We start from the raw sequence: 19,642 nt of genomic DNA, 5'->3' as shown, positions 1-19,642 counted from the left end.
TTTTATCCTCGGAATAATACGGAGATGATTCATTCATCATATTTGGTCACTGGTTCCCTCCCATTGCTTTTTGGCATGGCGGCGCAAGGAATTTTTTTTTCATCCGCTTCCCTCGTGGTCTCGACCTAAAAAGACCGGGTTTTTTCGTTTCTTCCGCTTAGAGATTTTCTCCTTCTTCGCTCTTTCTTATCGCTGTTACTACTTTTTCGCGGATCGGTTTTTACACAGAGGGAGATAGGGTGAATGAAAGGGAAAAAAGGCAGGGTGTTAAAGATAGTGGTGGCGTTCTTGCTGCTAGCGCTGTTGTGTGTACGGGAGGAGGAGTTGGCGGGGATCTCGCTGCTAGTGATGCGTGTGAGGGAGGGGGGTTAGTAGTGGTTCTACACTTGATTTTGAGGAGGAGGTAGAAGGGTTCACTATTTGCAGATATTTATTCATTTATTTAATATTATTTTCTTTTGTTTCTTTTCCCCTATCTACCTGGATCCATACATATATATATATATATATATGTTCGTGGAGGCCATTTTGGATGATGATAGCATCTTTGGGTATGGCCAAGAACCACACTGACATTTCATATTAATTGTTCATAAAAATTATAGCAAAGGAAGAAAATGAAGGACATATATATATATATATATATATATATATACATACACACATACACACACACACACATTATATATATTTCATTTTCTTCCTTCGTTATAATTTTTATGAACAATTAATATGAAATGACAGTGTGGTTCTTGGCCATACCCAAAGATGCTATCATCATCCAAAATGGCCTCTATTAAGGCCAGGGACCACACCATACATTCTCCAACTGTGTACAAGCGAAATGCAATCAGCAAAATAAACAAGGACTTCTTCATAAATGTAAAGAAAATAAAAACAAAAATGTCTTAACAGTAATGAATCATTCTGATATATCATGTGAAATTTCGATAATACTTAACCATCACGAAAGTTTGTAAAACTTAATTTTGAAAAAAAAAAAGATTAGGCAGGTAGTAAACTATGTAAACAGTCATGTCGACATGCCTCCCACCCCACGTTCTGCAATCTAATAATAGTAACATTTTTATATCATTATTTGCAATCTCTCTTTCTTTCTCTACATCATCACTCTCTGCATAAGTAATAAGAACAATTTCTAATTCTAATTTCTAAGATAAAGTACAGTAGTAAAAAAGACACTGAAATTCTAATTATTAGCTAATTATTTAAAATAACTGCTTTTAAAAAGTGTGATGTAAATTTGCATTTATTTTGGGTGATGGTGGCTTACTAAAATAGAAAAAAAAGAAACGCCTACTTCACAAGATTTCCAACTACGGTATAATTGGAAACGTTTTCTCAATTATTAAATCGTTTCTCTGAAATAGGCTCATAAGAGTAGTGGTTGATGGGCAGAAATCAAAAATCCACAGTATTAATGCTGGAGTCCCTCAGGGGTCAATCCTGGGCCCAACTCTCTTCTTGATCTACATCAATGACCTCCCTAAACACATACTTAAATCATTCGTTGACATCTATGCTAATGACACGACCATCTACGGCAACACACCAAAGGCTGTAAATGACAAAGTTCTCTGATTCTCTCTCTCCTGATCTCCAGCGCGTGGTTCAGTGGGGGAAGTCGTGGCTGGTTACCTTTAATGCATCTAAAACCAAGCTCCTATCTTTACATCATCAACGCTCTGATCCCCATCTGGCATCAATTGAAATAGGTGGCTCTCGTCTTGAGAAGGCTTTTGACAAGCTTCTGAGTTTGACTTTTACTCCTGATCTGAAGTGGAACATGTACATCACGTTTGTTGCCAAGGTCGCTGGGAAAATGGTGGGGTCCTTCTACTGTTCCAGAAGATATCTCACTACTGATGCAATTCTCTATCTGTATAAAAGCCAAGTATGTCCAAGGATGGAGTACTGCTGGCACATCTGGCCAGGAGCTGCTAAAAACAGCCTATCCTGCCTTGACAGAGTACAAAATCGACTTCGTGGCTTAGTAGGGTATGTCCCTTTCTCTTCCCTGCAACCTCTCTCCCACAGAAGAGACGTTGTGAGCCTGTCTTTGTTTTATCATTATTTCCATGGCAAGTGCTCATCTGAGCTCCAATCTCTGGTCCCCGCTCGCCAATCTTTCACGATAAACACCTGTCTAGCTGAAACCACTGTCAATAATTTTCCCCACTCTTTATCTGTGCCTAAATCAAAACTGATTCCATGAACAAAGCTTCTTTCTTAGAAGTGCATGCCTGTGGAACTCTTCCCACCTGACTACAACCTGGATGTCTTCAAGTCCAACATAAACAAATTCCTGATGAACTGCCCCTTTAAGTAAGACACTTTATCAAATCTCTAATACTAACAATTACTACGATACTATCCCACTGATTACTGTACACACAAAAACCCTTATCCCCGAGTGGCTTCCGGGGCCTTGATAAGTGGTGACCTTCATATAAAAAAACAAAACAAAACATATATATACACTTGTGCCCGATATTATTCATACCCCTCGGATCTTTGAGATTTCTATAAGAATATTGCTCAAACCAGAAGGTAGACAACATTAAAGGGATTTCAAACAATAAATCAAGCATAAACATTTAATTTAAACTCAACAAATAAATAAATTATGTAAGTTTGAAACATTATACAAAGAAAAACAATAATGGCACTAGTTCAAAATTATTCATACCTCTCTTACTAATAGTCAATAGCATGCCCTTTATTCTTAATAACTGCCTGTAACCGTTTTGGATATTTATCAACAAGGTTTTTACAAGCATCAACAATGATTTTTGACCATTCTTCAATGCAGTAGTTCTCCAACTCCCTCAAATTTCTAGGTTTCCGCTTTTTAACCTCAGTTTTCATTATGTGCCAGACGTTTTCGATAGGGTTCAGGTCGGGACTCTGGCTAGGCCATTCCAAAACATTAATTTGATTATCCTCAAACCATTTCTTGACTATTTTGGCAGTATGTTTTGGATCATTATCCTGTTGAAGGACCCAGTTTCGTCCTAAATGGAGCTTCTCCGCATCCTGTCTAATGTTTTTCTGGAGTATCTCCAAATATTGCTCCTTCTTCATGGTTCCAACTATCTTGACCAAACTACCTTGACCACTAGCCGAAAAGGAGCCCCAAAACATTAGGCTACCACCACCATGTTTCACCGTGGGTATGGTGTTCTTTGGGTTGTAAGCTTCTCCTTTCTTCCCCCAAACGTAAGAAGCATCCATATGGCCAAACAATTCAATTTTTGTTTCGTCAGTCCACAAAATACTTGGGAAAACGGACTCTGGAGAATTCACATGGGTCCTAGCAAACTTTAGACGTGCTGCAAGGTGTTTTCCGGTGTGCAATGGAGTCCTTCTTGGTCTTCTTCCTTTCAGACCATTTTCATGCAGAGTCCTTTGCAATGTTTGCCTTGATATTTTTATGCCAGAAGACTCCAGATTTTCTAAAATGTCCTTAGTAGTGGTGGTTGGATTTGCATTAACACTTCTTACAATATTCCTGGTGGCTCTAGCAGACAGTTTCCTTTTCCTTCCTCTACCAATCTAGTTGTTTGTTGTGGGGTAGCTCTGGAATTTTTTGATGATGCTCTGTACTGTTGCTGTAGGGACCTCAAATTTCTTGGAAATTGACTTGTAACCTAAACCATCCTTATGTGAATTCACAATTTTAGTCCTAAGATCATTACTAAGCTCTTTTTTCTTCCCCATACTAATAATTTTTATTCTTTTATTGGTTTTCAGTTGATATCATTTTAATTTCTGAAAAAATGCAAAAAACGAAATGAAATTAATCAAAGGTTGTATAAAAGCATTCAAAATAAGAATCAAACAGGAAACAGACAGTCAGAAACTCGATTAATACTGAAAAAATAAGAGGGTATGATTATTTTTGAACATTGCAGATTTTATAAATAGCTGTATATTTCTTTTATTACAAGTATCCCGAGATTTTAAAATGACGAAAATGATCAGAAGAGGTTTATAAAGAATATGTATCAATATGGACGTAAACAATAAATTCTTACAAAGTTACATCTAATAAACTCAATTTTCAAGGGGGGGTATGAATAATATCGGGCACAAGTGTATATATATATGTGTGTGTGTGTGTGTGTGTGTGTGTGTGTGTGTGTGTGTGTAACGTGCCCCTTCGGAGGTCAGTTTTATTATCTGATCATGATGAATTACTTTAAAAAAAAAAAAAAAAAATCTCAGTTCACACTGAAGGCCGCTAAGGTGCTATGTGCCAGTTCAATTGACTTCCTCTATTAAAAAGAGCATTTTAAATGGGGATAACAATTATCTGCTCTTTTTGACTTACACGGTCTATCAGCTTGTTTGTTGTATAAAATGAATATCAGATGGATAGATAGATTAGTTTAGCAATCGGTTGTCTGTTATAAGAAATGGCGGGTCAGAGAAGTTTCAACATGTATTTTTAACATGAAAAGATAATTCAACACACACACACACACACACACACACATATTTCTTTTTTTAAATGTTTTATTTTAATTAACAGAATCAAAGAACATATAGGTAATATATACAAATTTCAAAAGATGATAATATATATATATATATATACATAAGTTCATAAGTCTTCTCTTTTTCTTTTTTTCTCTGTATATGTATAAATATGTCTCGCATACCAAACTCTCAGCAAAAAAAAAAAAAAAAGACAAGTTGTGTCCCTTTCATTATTAATTTATATTATGTCTTTTTATAATAGACCAAGGGAAGTTACTCCGGTTGATTTTCCCGTTTATTTATTTTGTTTGTGTTTCTTTCTTTCGGGCGAGATATTTTTTTTTTTTTTTTTTTTTTTTTTTTTTTTTTTTTTTTTTACAAAGGCATCACCACATTATCAAGGCCCAGAGGCCACTCAAGGATAAGGGTTAAAGAGTGTACAGTAGAAGTTGGTCAATATAGTAATCATTAGTAATGAAAATTTGGTAAATTTAATAACTTATATGGAACGGCTCATCAAGAACTTATTTACCTTAGACTTGAACACAACCATATTGTAGTCAGCCGGAAAGCAGGAAAACGGAAGACAATTCCACAGGCGTGCAGTTCTAAGAAAGAAGCTTTGTTCATGGAATCTATGTTTAGGTTTAGGCACAGATAAAGAGTGGGGGAAATTATTGATAGTGTTTACAGCTAGATGAGTGTTTCTTGTGAAAGTTTGGCGAGGGGGGACCATAGATTGAAGCTCAGTTGAACACTTTCCATGAAAATAACGATACATCAGAGACAAACTCGCAACATCTCTTCTGTGAGATAGAGGTTGTAAGGAGGAGAAAAGGACATCTCCTACGAGGCTACGAAGTCTATTTTGAACTCTATCAAGGCAGGACAAGTCCTTTCTAGCAGCTCCTGCCCAGATGTGGCAACAGTATTCCATCCTTGGACGTACCAGATATATATATATATATATTTTTATCACGCTCTAGCGAGAGCTGAGTTTTTTTACATTTTATAATTTCTCTCACCTTGGTTCGATATATATATAATCTTTATGACTGACAAATGAGAAGAGTAAAAGATAAACCAACCTTTAGTTTTACGCTGGTTGACAACAAATGTTTTTCCTTTTCATATTTCTCGTGGCGTTTTCTTCCTTTTACCAGCGAAGTCGGATAGATGTCTATCGTTCTTGAGACCTTTTCTGCAACTGGCTTGGGTTTCAAATTCTTAACGGTCAACTTTCTTTGAAAGAGACACTGGACACATTTTTCTGAATTTTAAATATATCATCATTTTTCTTTTCTTCATCCTTTCTTTAATTATTTTTTCTTCGCTGCCGCCATTGTTGTCATGGTAATGGTTCACTTGGTCGTTCTAATTCTTTCGCATCTTGGAATTTTAACCATCAAATTTATTTAATTTTATTAATACGATATTGATATATCTCAATATCGTCACCATCACAATATAAAGTGAAATTGTGTGTGTGTGTGTGTGTGTGCGTGTGTGTATTACTGTTAATTTTCAGTCTACAGACTCGAGATTTGACATAATGGGGATAGAGATTTGGGAAAATCTTTTAATAAGTTTTCGGCCAGAAATTTGGCTGTTAACGGGTCAAAGTTCAACGATTTGACCTTTGAAAACTCTACCAAACTCATCCGCCAATTTTGTGTCTAAACACTTGAAATTTTAGATGTAGGTTACCTGGAGACGAGTCAAACTTTTTAATATATATATATATATATATATATGCACATAAAGTTATGAACAGTACATAGGGCCCGAGTAAAGCTGGGCTGAACTGCTAATGTATGTATATATATATATATATATATATATATATATATATTAGTTCGGTGAAAAAACAATATCATTTTCTCACATACGTTATTTTTATATATGATTTCTGCATTAATTCATTGATATATATAGCCATGTTATGTCATTTTGAAGTGCGTTTTCGCTCTATCCAATCGTGTTATTCTTTAACATTTTTAATCTCTTCATTCATTTTTTTTGCAGGCTTTTCGACAGCATGGGCAAAATTCAAATCTGCACAATTTTCTTGTTCCAGTTCAAACTAGGCCAAAAAGCTGCTGAGCCAGCTCATGATTTCAATGATGTGTTTGGCCCAGGAACCACCAACAAACAAGTGACACAATGGTGGGCCAAGAAATTTCGTAATGGTGACAAGAGCCTCAAAGATGAAGACGGTCGAATTGAAGCCGATCTTTTCAAAACCACTCAACAGTTGTTCGCCATTTAAAGCAAATAGGGAAGTCAAAAATGTTGGATAAATGGGTGCCGCATGAATTGAATGATAATCAAAACATCATCGTTTTGAGGTGTCTTCTACCCTCTTTCTGCACAACAAAAATGACAAAAAAATTTCTTGAGTAGATTGTGACGTGTGATATGAAGTGGATCTTCTATGACAATTGACGATGTTTGACACAATGGTTGGATGCCGGAAAAGCTCCACAACACTTCCTGAAGCCAAAATTGCATAAAAAAAGGTTATGGTGACTGTTTGGTGGTTTGCAGCTAGTTTCATCCCTCACAGCTTCTTGAATCCGGATGAAACGATTACGGCGGAGAAGTACTGCCAGCAAATTGACAAAATGCACCAGAAACTCCAACATATATGCCCAAGATTGGTCAATATGAAGGAACCAATTTTCCTTCATGACAATACTCGCCCACATATTGCTCAACTGACCCTGCGGTAGCTGAACGAATTGGGATATGAGATTGCCTCATCCGCCATATTCACTGGACCTCTCACCCACTATCACTTTTTCAAGCATCTCGACAACTTCCTGCGCGAAAAAGGCTTCAAAAACCGAGATGAGGCCAAATCGGCCTTCAATGACTTCACCGCTTCCAGAACTCCGGATTTCTATGCTAATGGGATAAAGAAACTTGTTTTTTTTTGTTCGGAAAAATGTGTTAATTCTAATGGTTCTTGTTTCAATTAATAAAGTTTATTATGAAAGGAGTTATGATCTTTGGAAGTTGAATATCAAAAATGATATTTTTTTTGCACCAAGCTAATACATACATACATACACTTTGTGTCATTTTTTTTAATAGTCATACCTAAGATTAAAAAAAAAAAACAAAAAAAAACAGGCACACAAATATTTGGGAGTTAAAACCTTAAATATAGCCTATATTTTTTTTTATAATAATAATTATAAAGAAAAATTTCGATTTTGCCATTTTTTGGTTGGTTGGTTGCTTTACGGCATATCAACCCTTTTCAGATTATTTAATGCCGAATCCGGTGATTTTGAAGAACATTTTTTTAATAGAATATATGTTTTTTGCAAATCTGTTTCTATTTAACCCATTGTTGGGACCCTAACAGGTACTACCACTCTGGGTCAGAGTAGACCTGGGAGCAATGGCAATTAAAGGGTGGCTCCACACTCCCCAAAGCCCGCAAGCTGGGGCCTCACCATCGGATATAGTTTAAGGTCATATCCAGGACCGCCATTTTTTGGCCTTTTTCTTTTTTAAGTTTGGCTTCAAACATTTACTATAATCTAGAAACTAGTTGCAGATTATAGTGAACACCATACAATTTCATTGTAGTCTGAGATTGGTAATCAATCCTTGGTTTGCAAGGCAATTAAAACCGGGTCAACATATGACTATGTGAAAAAAAAAGAAAAATACAATATTTCTAAAATGTTAATTTTTTTTTTGTGTTTTTAGGTTTTTATTGTTCATTATTTGATCTCAAAAATGCAGTTTTTATGAGCTAATGTGAAAAAAAAATGAAAAAAAAAAATGGCAATATTTTGTTGGGAAAAAAAGCCTAGTTTTGAATTTTGCAGTATCCATAGTCTTTAAGGTTTTTTTTTTTCATGTGCACATCTCAGAAACGTGTGCATTTTTCTTGGGAGGGGGAATGAATTTTGGCACTTGTGCAGTTTAACATTGTGACAGGGTTTCACCATTGGCCCAGCCCCCGCAGATGAACTGCCACTAGCCCCTCCGCCCCCAGTCCACCAATGTTAAACAGTACAAGTGCCAAAATTCATCCCCCTTCCCAAGAAAAATGCACGTTTTTGAGATGTGCACATGAAAAAAAAACAAAAAAACAAACAAAAAAAAAACTTTAAAGACCATAAACAGTGTGAAATTCAAAGCGAGGCTTCTTTCCCAACAAAGATGTAGCCATTTTCTTTTCACATTAGTTTGTAAAAACTACATTTTTAAGATCAAATAAAGAGAATTAAAACTCATTAAAACACACACACAAGAGCATTTTAGATATAAAAATAACTTTTATTGCCTATGGTAACATTTATTTATTGTATTTTTTTTTTTCGCATAGTTGTTTGTTGGCTTCTTTGCTAAACACCCCCGGGTTTATATATAGCATATTGCGTGCTGGTGTAGATTAGTAATAAACCAACACATTTCAGGTAAAAACGTGATTACATACTTGCATGTTATGACAAAATTAGTATAAACCCCAAATATCACAGAAAATGATCTAGTAGAAAAATTGCATATAAAAATAGAATTTGTTGAATTTTGTCCTGTTTTAATGTGGAAGAGTTGTGCAATAAATTCCGTATGACAAATTATTATTCATCTCACTTAACTTAATGGTCCACCATATTTATCTCACTTAACTTAATGGTCCACCATATTTAAACACAAAATTTCAAAAAGTAATGTGGATGCATTTTTTTTAATGAAAATACATCTGGCACATCTACTGGATGCTTTGTGAAATTTTGATGATCATCCCAGTTTGATAACTAGCATTTTTTACACGAGATAATTTGAGACGTTAAAATAATCGATGGAACAAGGAAACAATTTTTAGTAAAAATAATGACCTCGTCTCTATAAGAGCATGGTCCCAGAAATTGCCGACAACAATTATAGCTGAGCGCATGTGAAAATAGCAGCAGCAGTTTAATAATGGATGGCAGCTTAATGATGGGATTATATTAGCAGCAGGAGCAGCATTTGAATGTGTATGCAAATCGGCAAGTGCGCACAGGCTTGTGTGTGAAGAAAAAGATAAAAAAAAGGATACCATGTGGTCGAGGGGAGAAACAAAGTCAGCGCCAAATAAGATGGACATGTAAAATGAAAGCAAGAATGGGCTGGCTGTGGCCAGTGTGCGGTCAGAAGAAAGAGTGCAGTCAAAAAAGATGGACATATGAGAAATGGCTGTCTATGGTAGTGGAGCAGAAGTGAGAGACTTTTAAGCTGGTGTTGAGAAGGGGAAAACTAAGTCAACACCAAAGGAGACGGACGTGTAAAGTGAATATAAGAATGGGCTGGCTGTGGCCAGCATGTGCTCGGAAGAAACAAATGCGTGCCAGGTGTAGTGGAACAGAATCGAGACACTTTTAAGTGGTGTTGAGACGGGCGAGTAACTGTAATAAATGCTTTTGTTAAAAAAGAAAAAAATACCGACCTGGATTTTTATTTATTTCCTTTATTTGTTAGCCTATTTGCAATGGTGTACGACATTACACAATTATAATCAGACATATCAAAAAATTGTTGGGGACCAGAAGTGAGATGTTCCACCTTCATCTCATGGAATTTCTTTGGTAGAAAAAGGGAAAGGGAGAAATATTCTCTCACATAATTCTAGGTCAAAATCTATTCCATCTAACTTCTCATTAGCAAGTTTTTGACCTAGTTTTTTTTTTTAGCTCCTTACATCAAGTGGCTTCATGCCTTGTCTGGAACGATTTCCATTAAAGAAACTGATTGCAGTGATCCCTGATCGCAATCATTCAATCTCAGCTAGGGATTTTATCCTTTGCCCCCAAAATCAACAGAGCATTCTTGTAATAATCTGGGGTTTTTTTTTGTTTTTTTTTTTACACAGGCATCACCACATTAACAAGGCCAAGAGGCCACTCGAGGATAAGGGTTAAAGAGTGTACAGTAGAAGTTGGGCAATATAGTAATGGAAATTTGGTAAATTTGTTAACTTATATGGAACGGCTCATCAAGAAGTTGTTTACGTTAGACTTGAAGACAACCATATTGTAGTCAGCCAGAAAGCAGGAAACAGAAGACAATTCCATAGGCGTGCAGTTCTAAGAAAGAAGCTTTGTTCATGGAATCTACATTTAGGTTTAGGCACAGATAAAGAGTGGGGGGAATTCAGCTAGACGGGTGTTTCTTGTGAAAGTTTGGCAAGGGGGGACCATAGACTGAAGCTCAGTCAAATACTTTCCATGAAAATAACGATACATCAGAGACAAACTCGCAACATCTCTTCTGTGAGATAGAGGTTGCAGGGAAGAGAAAAGGACATCTACGAGGCTACAAAGTCTATTTTGAACTCTATCAAGGCAGGACAAGTCCTTTCTAGCAGCTCCTGCCCAGATCTGGCAACAGTATTCCATCCTTGGACGTACCTGGCTCTTATATAGAGAATTGCATCAGCAGTGAGATATCTACTATCTAGATTTCAAATGTTTAGACCAAAATTTGTTCAAGTAATTTCATAGAGACCGCAGAGGTCATTTTTTAAAAACTTTGACCCCGAATTTTGACTCCTTAACATTTCTCCATGGTCTCCAATCAAAATACAAAGTTTTACCCATGTCCAAGTTACCTACATCTAAAATTTCAAGTCTTTAGACCCAAAATTTGCAGAGGAATTTTGTAGAACCTGCAAAGGTCAACTCTTTCAACTTTGACCTTTAGGCAGCCAAATTTTCGTCCCAAAACTGATTAAAATACTTGCCGCATGTCTGAATACCCGTTATGTATAAATTTAAAATGTTTAGACTCAAAATTGGCTGAGTAGTTTGCTAGACACCACAAACGTCAAATCTTTTGAACTTTGACCCCTTGGCAGCTCAAATTTTCAACCCACACCTTGCCCTATTTCTGAATATCCTTTATGTAAAATTTCAAATGTTTAAACCAGAAATTGGCTAAGTAATTTGGTAGAGACCACAGAGGTAGGTAAAAATTTTTTAACTTTGACCCCAATTTAGACCCTTTAACATTTATTTTTTGGGGCTCAAATCAAATTATAAAGTTTGATCCATGTCCAAGTAACCTACATTTAAAATTTCAAGTGTTTAAACCCAAAATTGGCAAAGGAGTTTGGTAGAGTTTTCAAAGGTCAAATTGTTGAACTTTGACCCCTTGAGAGCCAAATTTCTGGCCAAAAACTGATTAAAAAGATTTTCCAAACCTCAATACTCCTTATGTCAAATCTCGAATCTCTAGACCGAAAATTGACAGAGTAATTTGGTAGGGAAATGTACACAGACCCACACACGCAGACATTTTCACTTTTATAGATATACTAACATTTCAGCCCGGCGTTGCTCGGGTGTTTGGAGGTGTATGTTGAGCAAAAAAAAAAAAAAAAAAGCGGTCAATTTTTTTAACTTTGACCCCTATATGACCCCTTAACATTTATTGTTTTGGACTCAAATCAAGTTATTAAGTAAGATCCATGTCCAAGGAACCTATATCTAAAATTTCAAGTGTTTAGACCCAAAATTGTCGGAGGAGTTTGGTAGATTTCTCAAAGGCCAAATTTCTGGCCGAAAACTGATCACATAAATTTTCCGAAATCTCAGTACCCTGTATATCAAATTTCGAATCTGTAGACTAAAAATTGACAGTTATTGCGTAGGGAAATGTAGACACACAGACACGTTCACTTTTATAGATATAGAGATAGATAGATTTACTTTGGGTTTTATGTATATTAGTTAACAAGTTTCCGTCCCTTGGATTTCGTCGCCAACAAAGAAGTCCGGCGTCGCTGCAATCTCCAGGCAATTACTGACCTACTGCGGGCCCGACGCCTTCGATGGTTCGGCCATGCCTCTCGCTGTGATGCGGGGGTCTTTATCCACGAGGCTATCTCCCCACGTCCTCTACCCAGCTGGAAAAAACGTGTCGGTGGCCAGCTAAGAACGTGGCTCGGGACTATCAAAGCCGACGCTGAGCTTATTTCGGGCCCGCTCATCTATGGCCTGTCTCGTTGGAGACGTGACTGGCTATTGCTCACTCGGGATCTTGCTTCCGATCGCCGGGCTTGGGCCGCAGTGGTACGAGATGTGCATCTTCATGAAGCCGACTCAACTCCTCCAGGGTGAATGTCGTTTCAAGTACAAGTTAATAACAAGTTTAATTATTTTATTACTTAACATTGTTTCATTTTTAGTTTGTTAATTAACTTGTTTCCTTTCTAGATTGAGTAACTAATTGTAATTGTTCAGGTATTATTATTCGGGTATTATTATTTTTTTTAGTTCTTTAGTTGATTTGTTTCCTTTTCGTAAACTGTTGTGGCAATTTCCGGGACTAATCATGGTTCACTATAATATTTGTGTGTTCATTTTTGTTGCAATAAATAAGATGCTATTTATATATTTTTGGTACCGCGCTGACATAACATTATTTCGAAAGCCATTCTTAACATGGGGAGGGAAGGGTGTTTTATAACTATTCTGTGCTTCCAGCGTTCAATTTAATAAGAAAAAAATATATTGTGAAACTTGAATTTGACCTGAAAAAAGTATTTAAAAATAGCGCAGTACCAAAAATACATAAGCACCAATAAGATTCATATTTATGATCACTAATTTATTTTTCAGTTTTGAAAGGATAAGATTTTTAGTGTATCTTTTAACCTTTTTGTAAACTGCCTCAGAAATTTCTGGGACTATACTCTTGTGGAGAAGAGGTCTTTTTTTTTTTCTTAAAATTTTTTCATTGTTTGATGTATTATTTTAGCATTGTAGGGGAAAAGAAGTTTAAGTGAAATTAAATCTCTTTGCCCTAAACAAAATAAAAGGAATAAAACAAAATGACACCTTCTGGTTTAAAATGCACCATATTTATTTTTTAACAAAAACAATAAGATGAATAAGCAAGGTTCGATTGGTGAAAGTTATTGCATGCAAAGTCATTATGATCAGAATGTTAGATGAAAGTCCTTCGTGAAATTAATAAGATTAGAAGGTAAAAGTCTTGTGTGAAAATAACGTCCTTATTTTAAGGTTATTGTTTTAACTGGTGAAGTTCGCCTTATTTAAAAGTCCCGTGAGGAAAGTAATTTGTTGTTATTAATTAGAAAATGCGCGGAATGGGTGTATGTGTGCAGAAGTGTGATTTTTGAGTGTCTGTGTGGTGTGTGTAATTATGGTTTTGACGGCTTTGGCAGCGACGATGTTATGCAAACGAGAGGCATGTTATTGTGTGAAGTCGAAGCGAGAAGAAAGGAAGAAGACTGAAGTGACTGAATGAACGAAACGAATTGAATTAATTGAAAAGCGTTAAAAAGACAATCTTCTAAATTTTAAAGGTTTTTAACTGCCTGTGGAAGCGTTCAACCAAGCCATTCGAGGATGGGTGATATGCCGTAGTCTTGATATGGTTTGTTCCTAGTAATTGATTGAATTCCACAAAGAGTGTCGATTGGAACTGCGAACCTCTGTCTGTTGTAATGACTGTGAGTACTCCGAAAATGGCTATCTAGTCCTGAAGTATGGCTCTGGCTATTGTTGAAGCTGAAGTATCCTTAACGGCTATGGCAGTAGGCCATCTGCTGAATCTATCAACGATAGGATGTGGGTGTATCCCTTTGAAGTTGGTAACAGTCCTTCCAAATCGATGTGGATGTTGGTGAATCTAGCATCAGGTGTGCTAAAAGAACCCAGTGGTGATTTTGTGTGTCTGAATTTGGAGCTTTTGACAAGGTATGCACGTCTTAGTCCAATTTCGAATATCTGTGTTCATATTCAGCCACATGAAATGTTGCGTAATTAGCTTTAGAGTAACTCTTTTTCCTGGGTGAGATAAATTGTGAAGATGTTGGAAAACTTGTCATCTGAGGCTAGGTGGTATGTACGGTCATGGTTGTTTTTTTGCCGTGTCGCAATAAACAATCGCTGTACTGAAGGGTATGGCCATTTTTTCGAGTTGTAAGGATGTGTTTTCCTGAACAAGCGTTGTCTGATTCTTGTTCTCGTGTTATCAATTCCATGCTTAGCGAGCTGCAATTTAGAGAAGTGATCATGGCTCTGGATTAAGGCATCTGCTACAATGTGTCCTGGCCCTTCACTTATCTTATATCCGTGGAGTACTGTGCAATGTAATTGAGATGTCTGATTTCTCGTTGGCCATATTTGTCTACATGTGTGTGTAGCGCATAAGTTAACGGTTTGTGACCTGTGTAGATCGTGAAATTTCTGCCTTCGAAAATGTGTTTGAAATGTTTAATCGTTAGATAACTTGCCAATAATTCCCTCGAAAATGTGCTATATTTTTTTTGCATTTTGTTTAGCTTAGCCGAAAAAAATGATATATGGGTCATCCCTTCATCAGTCAGCTGGTGTATGACTGCCCCTACGGCTACGTCTGATGCATCTGTTGCAAGTGTGAGCCTGGTATCTTCCTTGTCATTTATGTAAGCCAGCTTTGTGAAATTTGTTAGGGCTTTCTTCACTTGAGTAAAAGCTGCTAAAGCTGGTCCACCTAATGTTAACTGTTGGTTCTTGGTCTTGTTCTGCAACAGTGATGTTAGTGGCGCAACAATTTTAGAGCAGTTGGGTAAGAATTGCCTGTAATAGTTGATTATCCCTATAAATCGGCGGACTTGTCGAACAGATGTAGGCTGTGGAAAATTAACGATGGCACTCACTTTTTCGGGTAGTGGTGATATTCTGCCCTTGGTGATCGTGTGTCTGAGGAAGTTGACTTTTGAGTGTCCAAAAATGCATTTTTAAATGTTTACTTTTAGGCCGTAGTGAGATAATCTCTGGAAAGCTTGATCCAGGTGCTGTTTATGTTCGTCAAAGTTTTTACTAGCAATCAGGACGCCACCCACGCATGCAAATATGAATGGCAATCCTCTGAAAACCATATTTATTAAACGTTGGAAAGTTTGACTAGCGTTTCGAAGTCCGAAGGGCATGTGAGTGAATTCGTAAAGTCCAAATGGTGTGGTCAAGGCTGTTTTGTGGACATCCTCCTCTGCTACGGGAACTTGGTAGTATGCCTTTACTAGATCCAACTTCGAAAACGTTGTCGCGTTCTGTAATCTGATCGCAAAATCATGGATATGAGGAATAGGGTATCTGTCCGGTGCAGTTTGTGCATTTAGTCTTCTGAAATCGCCACATGTCACCTGTCTAAGTACAAGCCAGGTTCAACATCTATTAACCAGGGATGTTACAAGGTATTACTTAACTTCCATGACTCGTCATTAAGGATTTGCTTCACAAGGATTTGTTTTACGTGACTCAAATTAATCAAGGGCAATTCTGAATAACTGCTGTTTTACAATCTAAATATTTGCCGAGTTTACAATATTTTTAGTATCTGTTTTGATACTATGCTTTACTGTCTTCAGTCAGTAAAGAAGAAATCTTTCTAGACTCAGGCATTTTTCATGATTCACGTTTATTGAATTTATTTTTGAGCAGTATAATTACATTGACACACCAATTCTCGTTAGATCACCAAAATTAAGCAATGTTAAAACTGATCAATACCAAATGGTGACCATTTAGAAATAGTAGATGCTGTATGTAGAAGGACGTCGACACCTCACTACAAGAGCCGTAAAAAAAAAAAACAAAAGAACTAATGTTGCTATCTAACTGGGGTATACCCGTGACTAGGGACTGTTTATGAATTTCATACTCCCAAGAAACTTCCTCCTATGGAGGAAGCCAGTTCAACTTGCCTAGAATGAGTGCTGCTTCAGTAGTATTAAACTAAGAAAAAAAAAAAAACTTGTTTTCTCACCAGAGTAAAGTTAGACACAAGGAAAAATACAACTCCGCCAAAAGGGCACTATATATTCAGAGCAGACGATTTGTCCTAAATTTCAAATGATTGCCCTTAATTACTTAATTTGAGTCACATGAGACAAATTCTTAATAGTGATTGTTCGCGAGCCGTGGCAAGCATTAAAAAAATACTACCAGCCTTACTTGACTCCCCATGAGGGCAAGGTTAGACATAAGGTCGGTTTTTTAATGTAGGGAACATCTAACTGAGAAAAGTAAAAACAAAAAAACAAAAGGATCATTGCCTCAGTTTAGAAGCATTTCTTTTTCACTGTCTGAACAGAACAGACACTACACTTTCAATCATTTATTTGCATATATATATATATAATACATTTTAACAAAGTAGGCTCAAGGCCATCAAAGGTATGGGGAGTTATTGATCGCTAAAAGAGTCTTTTGTTTTTGTAACCCTAACGTTTACCTGCTCGCCTTGGAGTGTCACCCTTTGCCCCATTTTTTTCAGACAGTTCATGGGGAGTTATGGGTGTTTTTTCCGAAAGCCATTCTTGGGAGGGGGGGGGTTGATTCTCGCTCAGGTCCGCCAATATTGTTTTTTTTTTTTGTTTATGATAATATATTTGAATTTAATATGTCTAAAGAAGCTTCGAGTATTTTATATATAAAACAATTCAGTTTAAATTCTCAGTTATGCTAAATTTAACATATTGCAAACTTAGCACTTATTCAAATGGGGATTGAAGGGCGAAACCCCCCCCCCCCCAAAAAAAAACAAGGAACTTTAAACTTTAATTGTGAAAAAGAAAATAAGGATCATCAGCAGTTTACCATGTAGCTGTTTTAAATATGGCTCTCCAGTGGAAAATATTACGTGTGTGTGTGTGTGTGCAATTATGTATAATTTAATTGAAAAGATAATATCCTTTAATGTTAATCCCAAAAATAGAAATAAATATCGCCTTTCAAGAATAGGGCATGTTTTACAATATACAACAAACCAAAAAAGTGTCCAAGAAAAAAATATATTACAAATAAATGTTACCAAAAGACAGATAAATACCCTTCTACTTAACTGGATTAGCCTGTAATGTTTGAACTTATTTTAAAGCGTTTATTAATTTTGAAACGCAAGTAGTGCCAAAGCGCTTAAGTTAAATAGGTACTCGTTCAGAGAGTGATCCGTGCTGAAATAACGTTATTATTTAAAAAGCCATTCTTAACATGGGGAGAGCCGGGAGGGGAGGGTGTTTTGTACATATTCTGTACTTTAACCTTACAATTGAATAAAAAAAACAAAACTTTAATTAAACGTGGAAATAAGATTTAAAAAATAGCGCGGATCACTCTCTGCATTAGCATCGTTAAATCGACAAGATGACCGACATGAGGCTGTCATCATTAGAGTAATCGCCAAAAACTCGAAAATGAAAAAGAATACCGAAAAAAGTTTTCGGGGCCGCTGACAACGAATTTGATATTCAAACCCGTCGCAGATTTACCGCTTGCATGGTATTAAAACCCTGATCCCTCGCACTATTTTGTGCCAACCCACCGCCATCGTTTATGGACGCGCGTAGTTAGGTGACTTGTCACATCGTGGGAGAATTTTTTAGCAAACATTTGAAATAAGTTTTCAGAAACAAAAAAAATGTGGTTCATTTTTCTGTGTAGCAGTTTTTGATGCTTTTTTTTAATTGATCTAAAAAATTAAGTTTTTACGAGCGATTTACAAAAGCATTTTTATTTTTCGTTTTTTTTTAGGGGGGGGGGTTATTCAATGTACAACATTTAACAGGTGCTTACTGCTTCTGCAGTTTAATTTACCGTTTTTTCCATAAGTAACGCGAACGCGCCGACATACACCGAGCAGAAGAACTGTTTAATTTTTCACAAAAATTCTATTACATGGAGGGAGGGGGGAGGGGGCGGTGGAGGGGCAGGGGGACCTAGAAATCTATTAGTATTCCTATATTTGTTTCTTGAGCACTTTTTTTTTTTTTTCGGTTTGTTGCTATTGTCAAACATACCCCAAGAATCTTACCTGTGCAATATGAAGATAGACACTTGAATGCTTGGATGCCCGCAAGAGATGAAATGTTGACAAGAAATCGATTCTTTGTGTTGGCAAATAATTCCCGCAAGCACATCGCATTAAAGACAATTAATCCATTCAAATTAATATTAAAATAATTTTTAATTTCTTCCACGTCAGTTAATTCAACTGCTTTCTTCTTGGGATCCCCTAAAGTACCGGCGTTGTGTAAGATAAGACACGTGTCGTAATCGGCCGTCCCCATCGCACTGGACAGCTGAGGTTGAAGAATTTGGGTAAAGAGATTCTCAACGAATTCTTTGCCAACAACTTTCTTTTGGTCGAACTCAACAATAATTACGTGAGAGGGCGATTTGCTGACATCTTTGATCAACTCGTTCTTTACCTCCTGGAGTAAGTTGACTGAACGCGCCATTAAAACGAATATGGAATCCTTATGCAAGATTTTGGCCAGAGCGAGGGTAAAAGCGCGACCCAGGCCGCGACTGGCTCCCGTAACAATGCAAACGGACGGACATTTCGAGATTAACGGTTCAGCCGACATGACTGACTGGTTACAAAGTATAGTATGTGAGTTAGCATGAAAACGAGTAACTGGTTTGCCGAATGCAGAAACGAAACGAAAAATGCGGCTGAATAAAGAAATACGTTTTTTTGTTTTTGTTTTTACTTTTTTAAATTTTTTTTAAAATAAGATAACATTCTAAAAATATGCAATATCATACGACATTAAAAAAATAAACACGATAATAATATCCTATTACCATTAAAAAAAACAAAAAACATAATATATGATGCAATGCATAAGCATACGCGTGTGTGGCTGTGCATGTATGTGCGTGTTTGTTTATTATTCGCCTTGACCATAATCCATTGGATTATGAAAGTCTAAAGCAAATTAAAAGAAAACTAAAACCATTTTTTTCTCATTTAAAAATTATTGTAAGCGTGACTGTAACGAATTAAAAAAAAAATCCGATCTCAAAAATGTAACCATGATTAGCTTCTTATTACGAAAATAATGAACTTTCGCTTTTTATTCGTTTCGGTGGTGTAGAGTCGAGAGGTGTGACCATACAACTAACAATATAAGCACAAAAGTAAAAAGATAACGGCAGTAGCAAAGAAGAATGACAAACACTGATATTCGTTTAAAGACGATGGCTATTGTGTTTTATTTACTGTGAATCGAAATGGTATATTTGTAGGTAATGGAGATCTTATATTCAGGATTAGCCCGAGTGAGATGTGTTCGAACATGTTTTCCCACACATATACACACCCACACGTGCGTGCGCGC

General features: G+C 36.5%; 1 protein-coding gene across 1 annotated transcript in view; it reads right to left on the bottom strand.

The window, feature by feature from the left end:
- LOC145291286 (sepiapterin reductase-like) overlaps positions 1-18,950 on the bottom strand; it is a 30,977-nt gene extending 12,027 nt beyond the window's left edge. Inside the window, exon 1 of the mRNA XM_080136937.1 lies at positions 18,331-18,950. Within this exon, the coding sequence (XP_079993063.1) occupies positions 18,331-18,886 (556 nt within the window). The 5' untranslated portion in view covers positions 18,887-18,950. The remainder of the gene's footprint in view (positions 1-18,330) is intronic.
- Positions 18,951-19,642: the final 692 nt, after the last annotated feature.

This window comes from Euprymna scolopes, chromosome 12, assembly GCF_053919585.1.
Source record: "Euprymna scolopes isolate OS-2025 chromosome 12, ASM5391958v1, whole genome shotgun sequence".
NCBI lineage: Eukaryota > Metazoa > Mollusca > Cephalopoda > Sepiida > Sepiolidae > Euprymna > Euprymna scolopes.
This window is presented reverse-complemented; position numbering and strand designations above follow the sequence as displayed.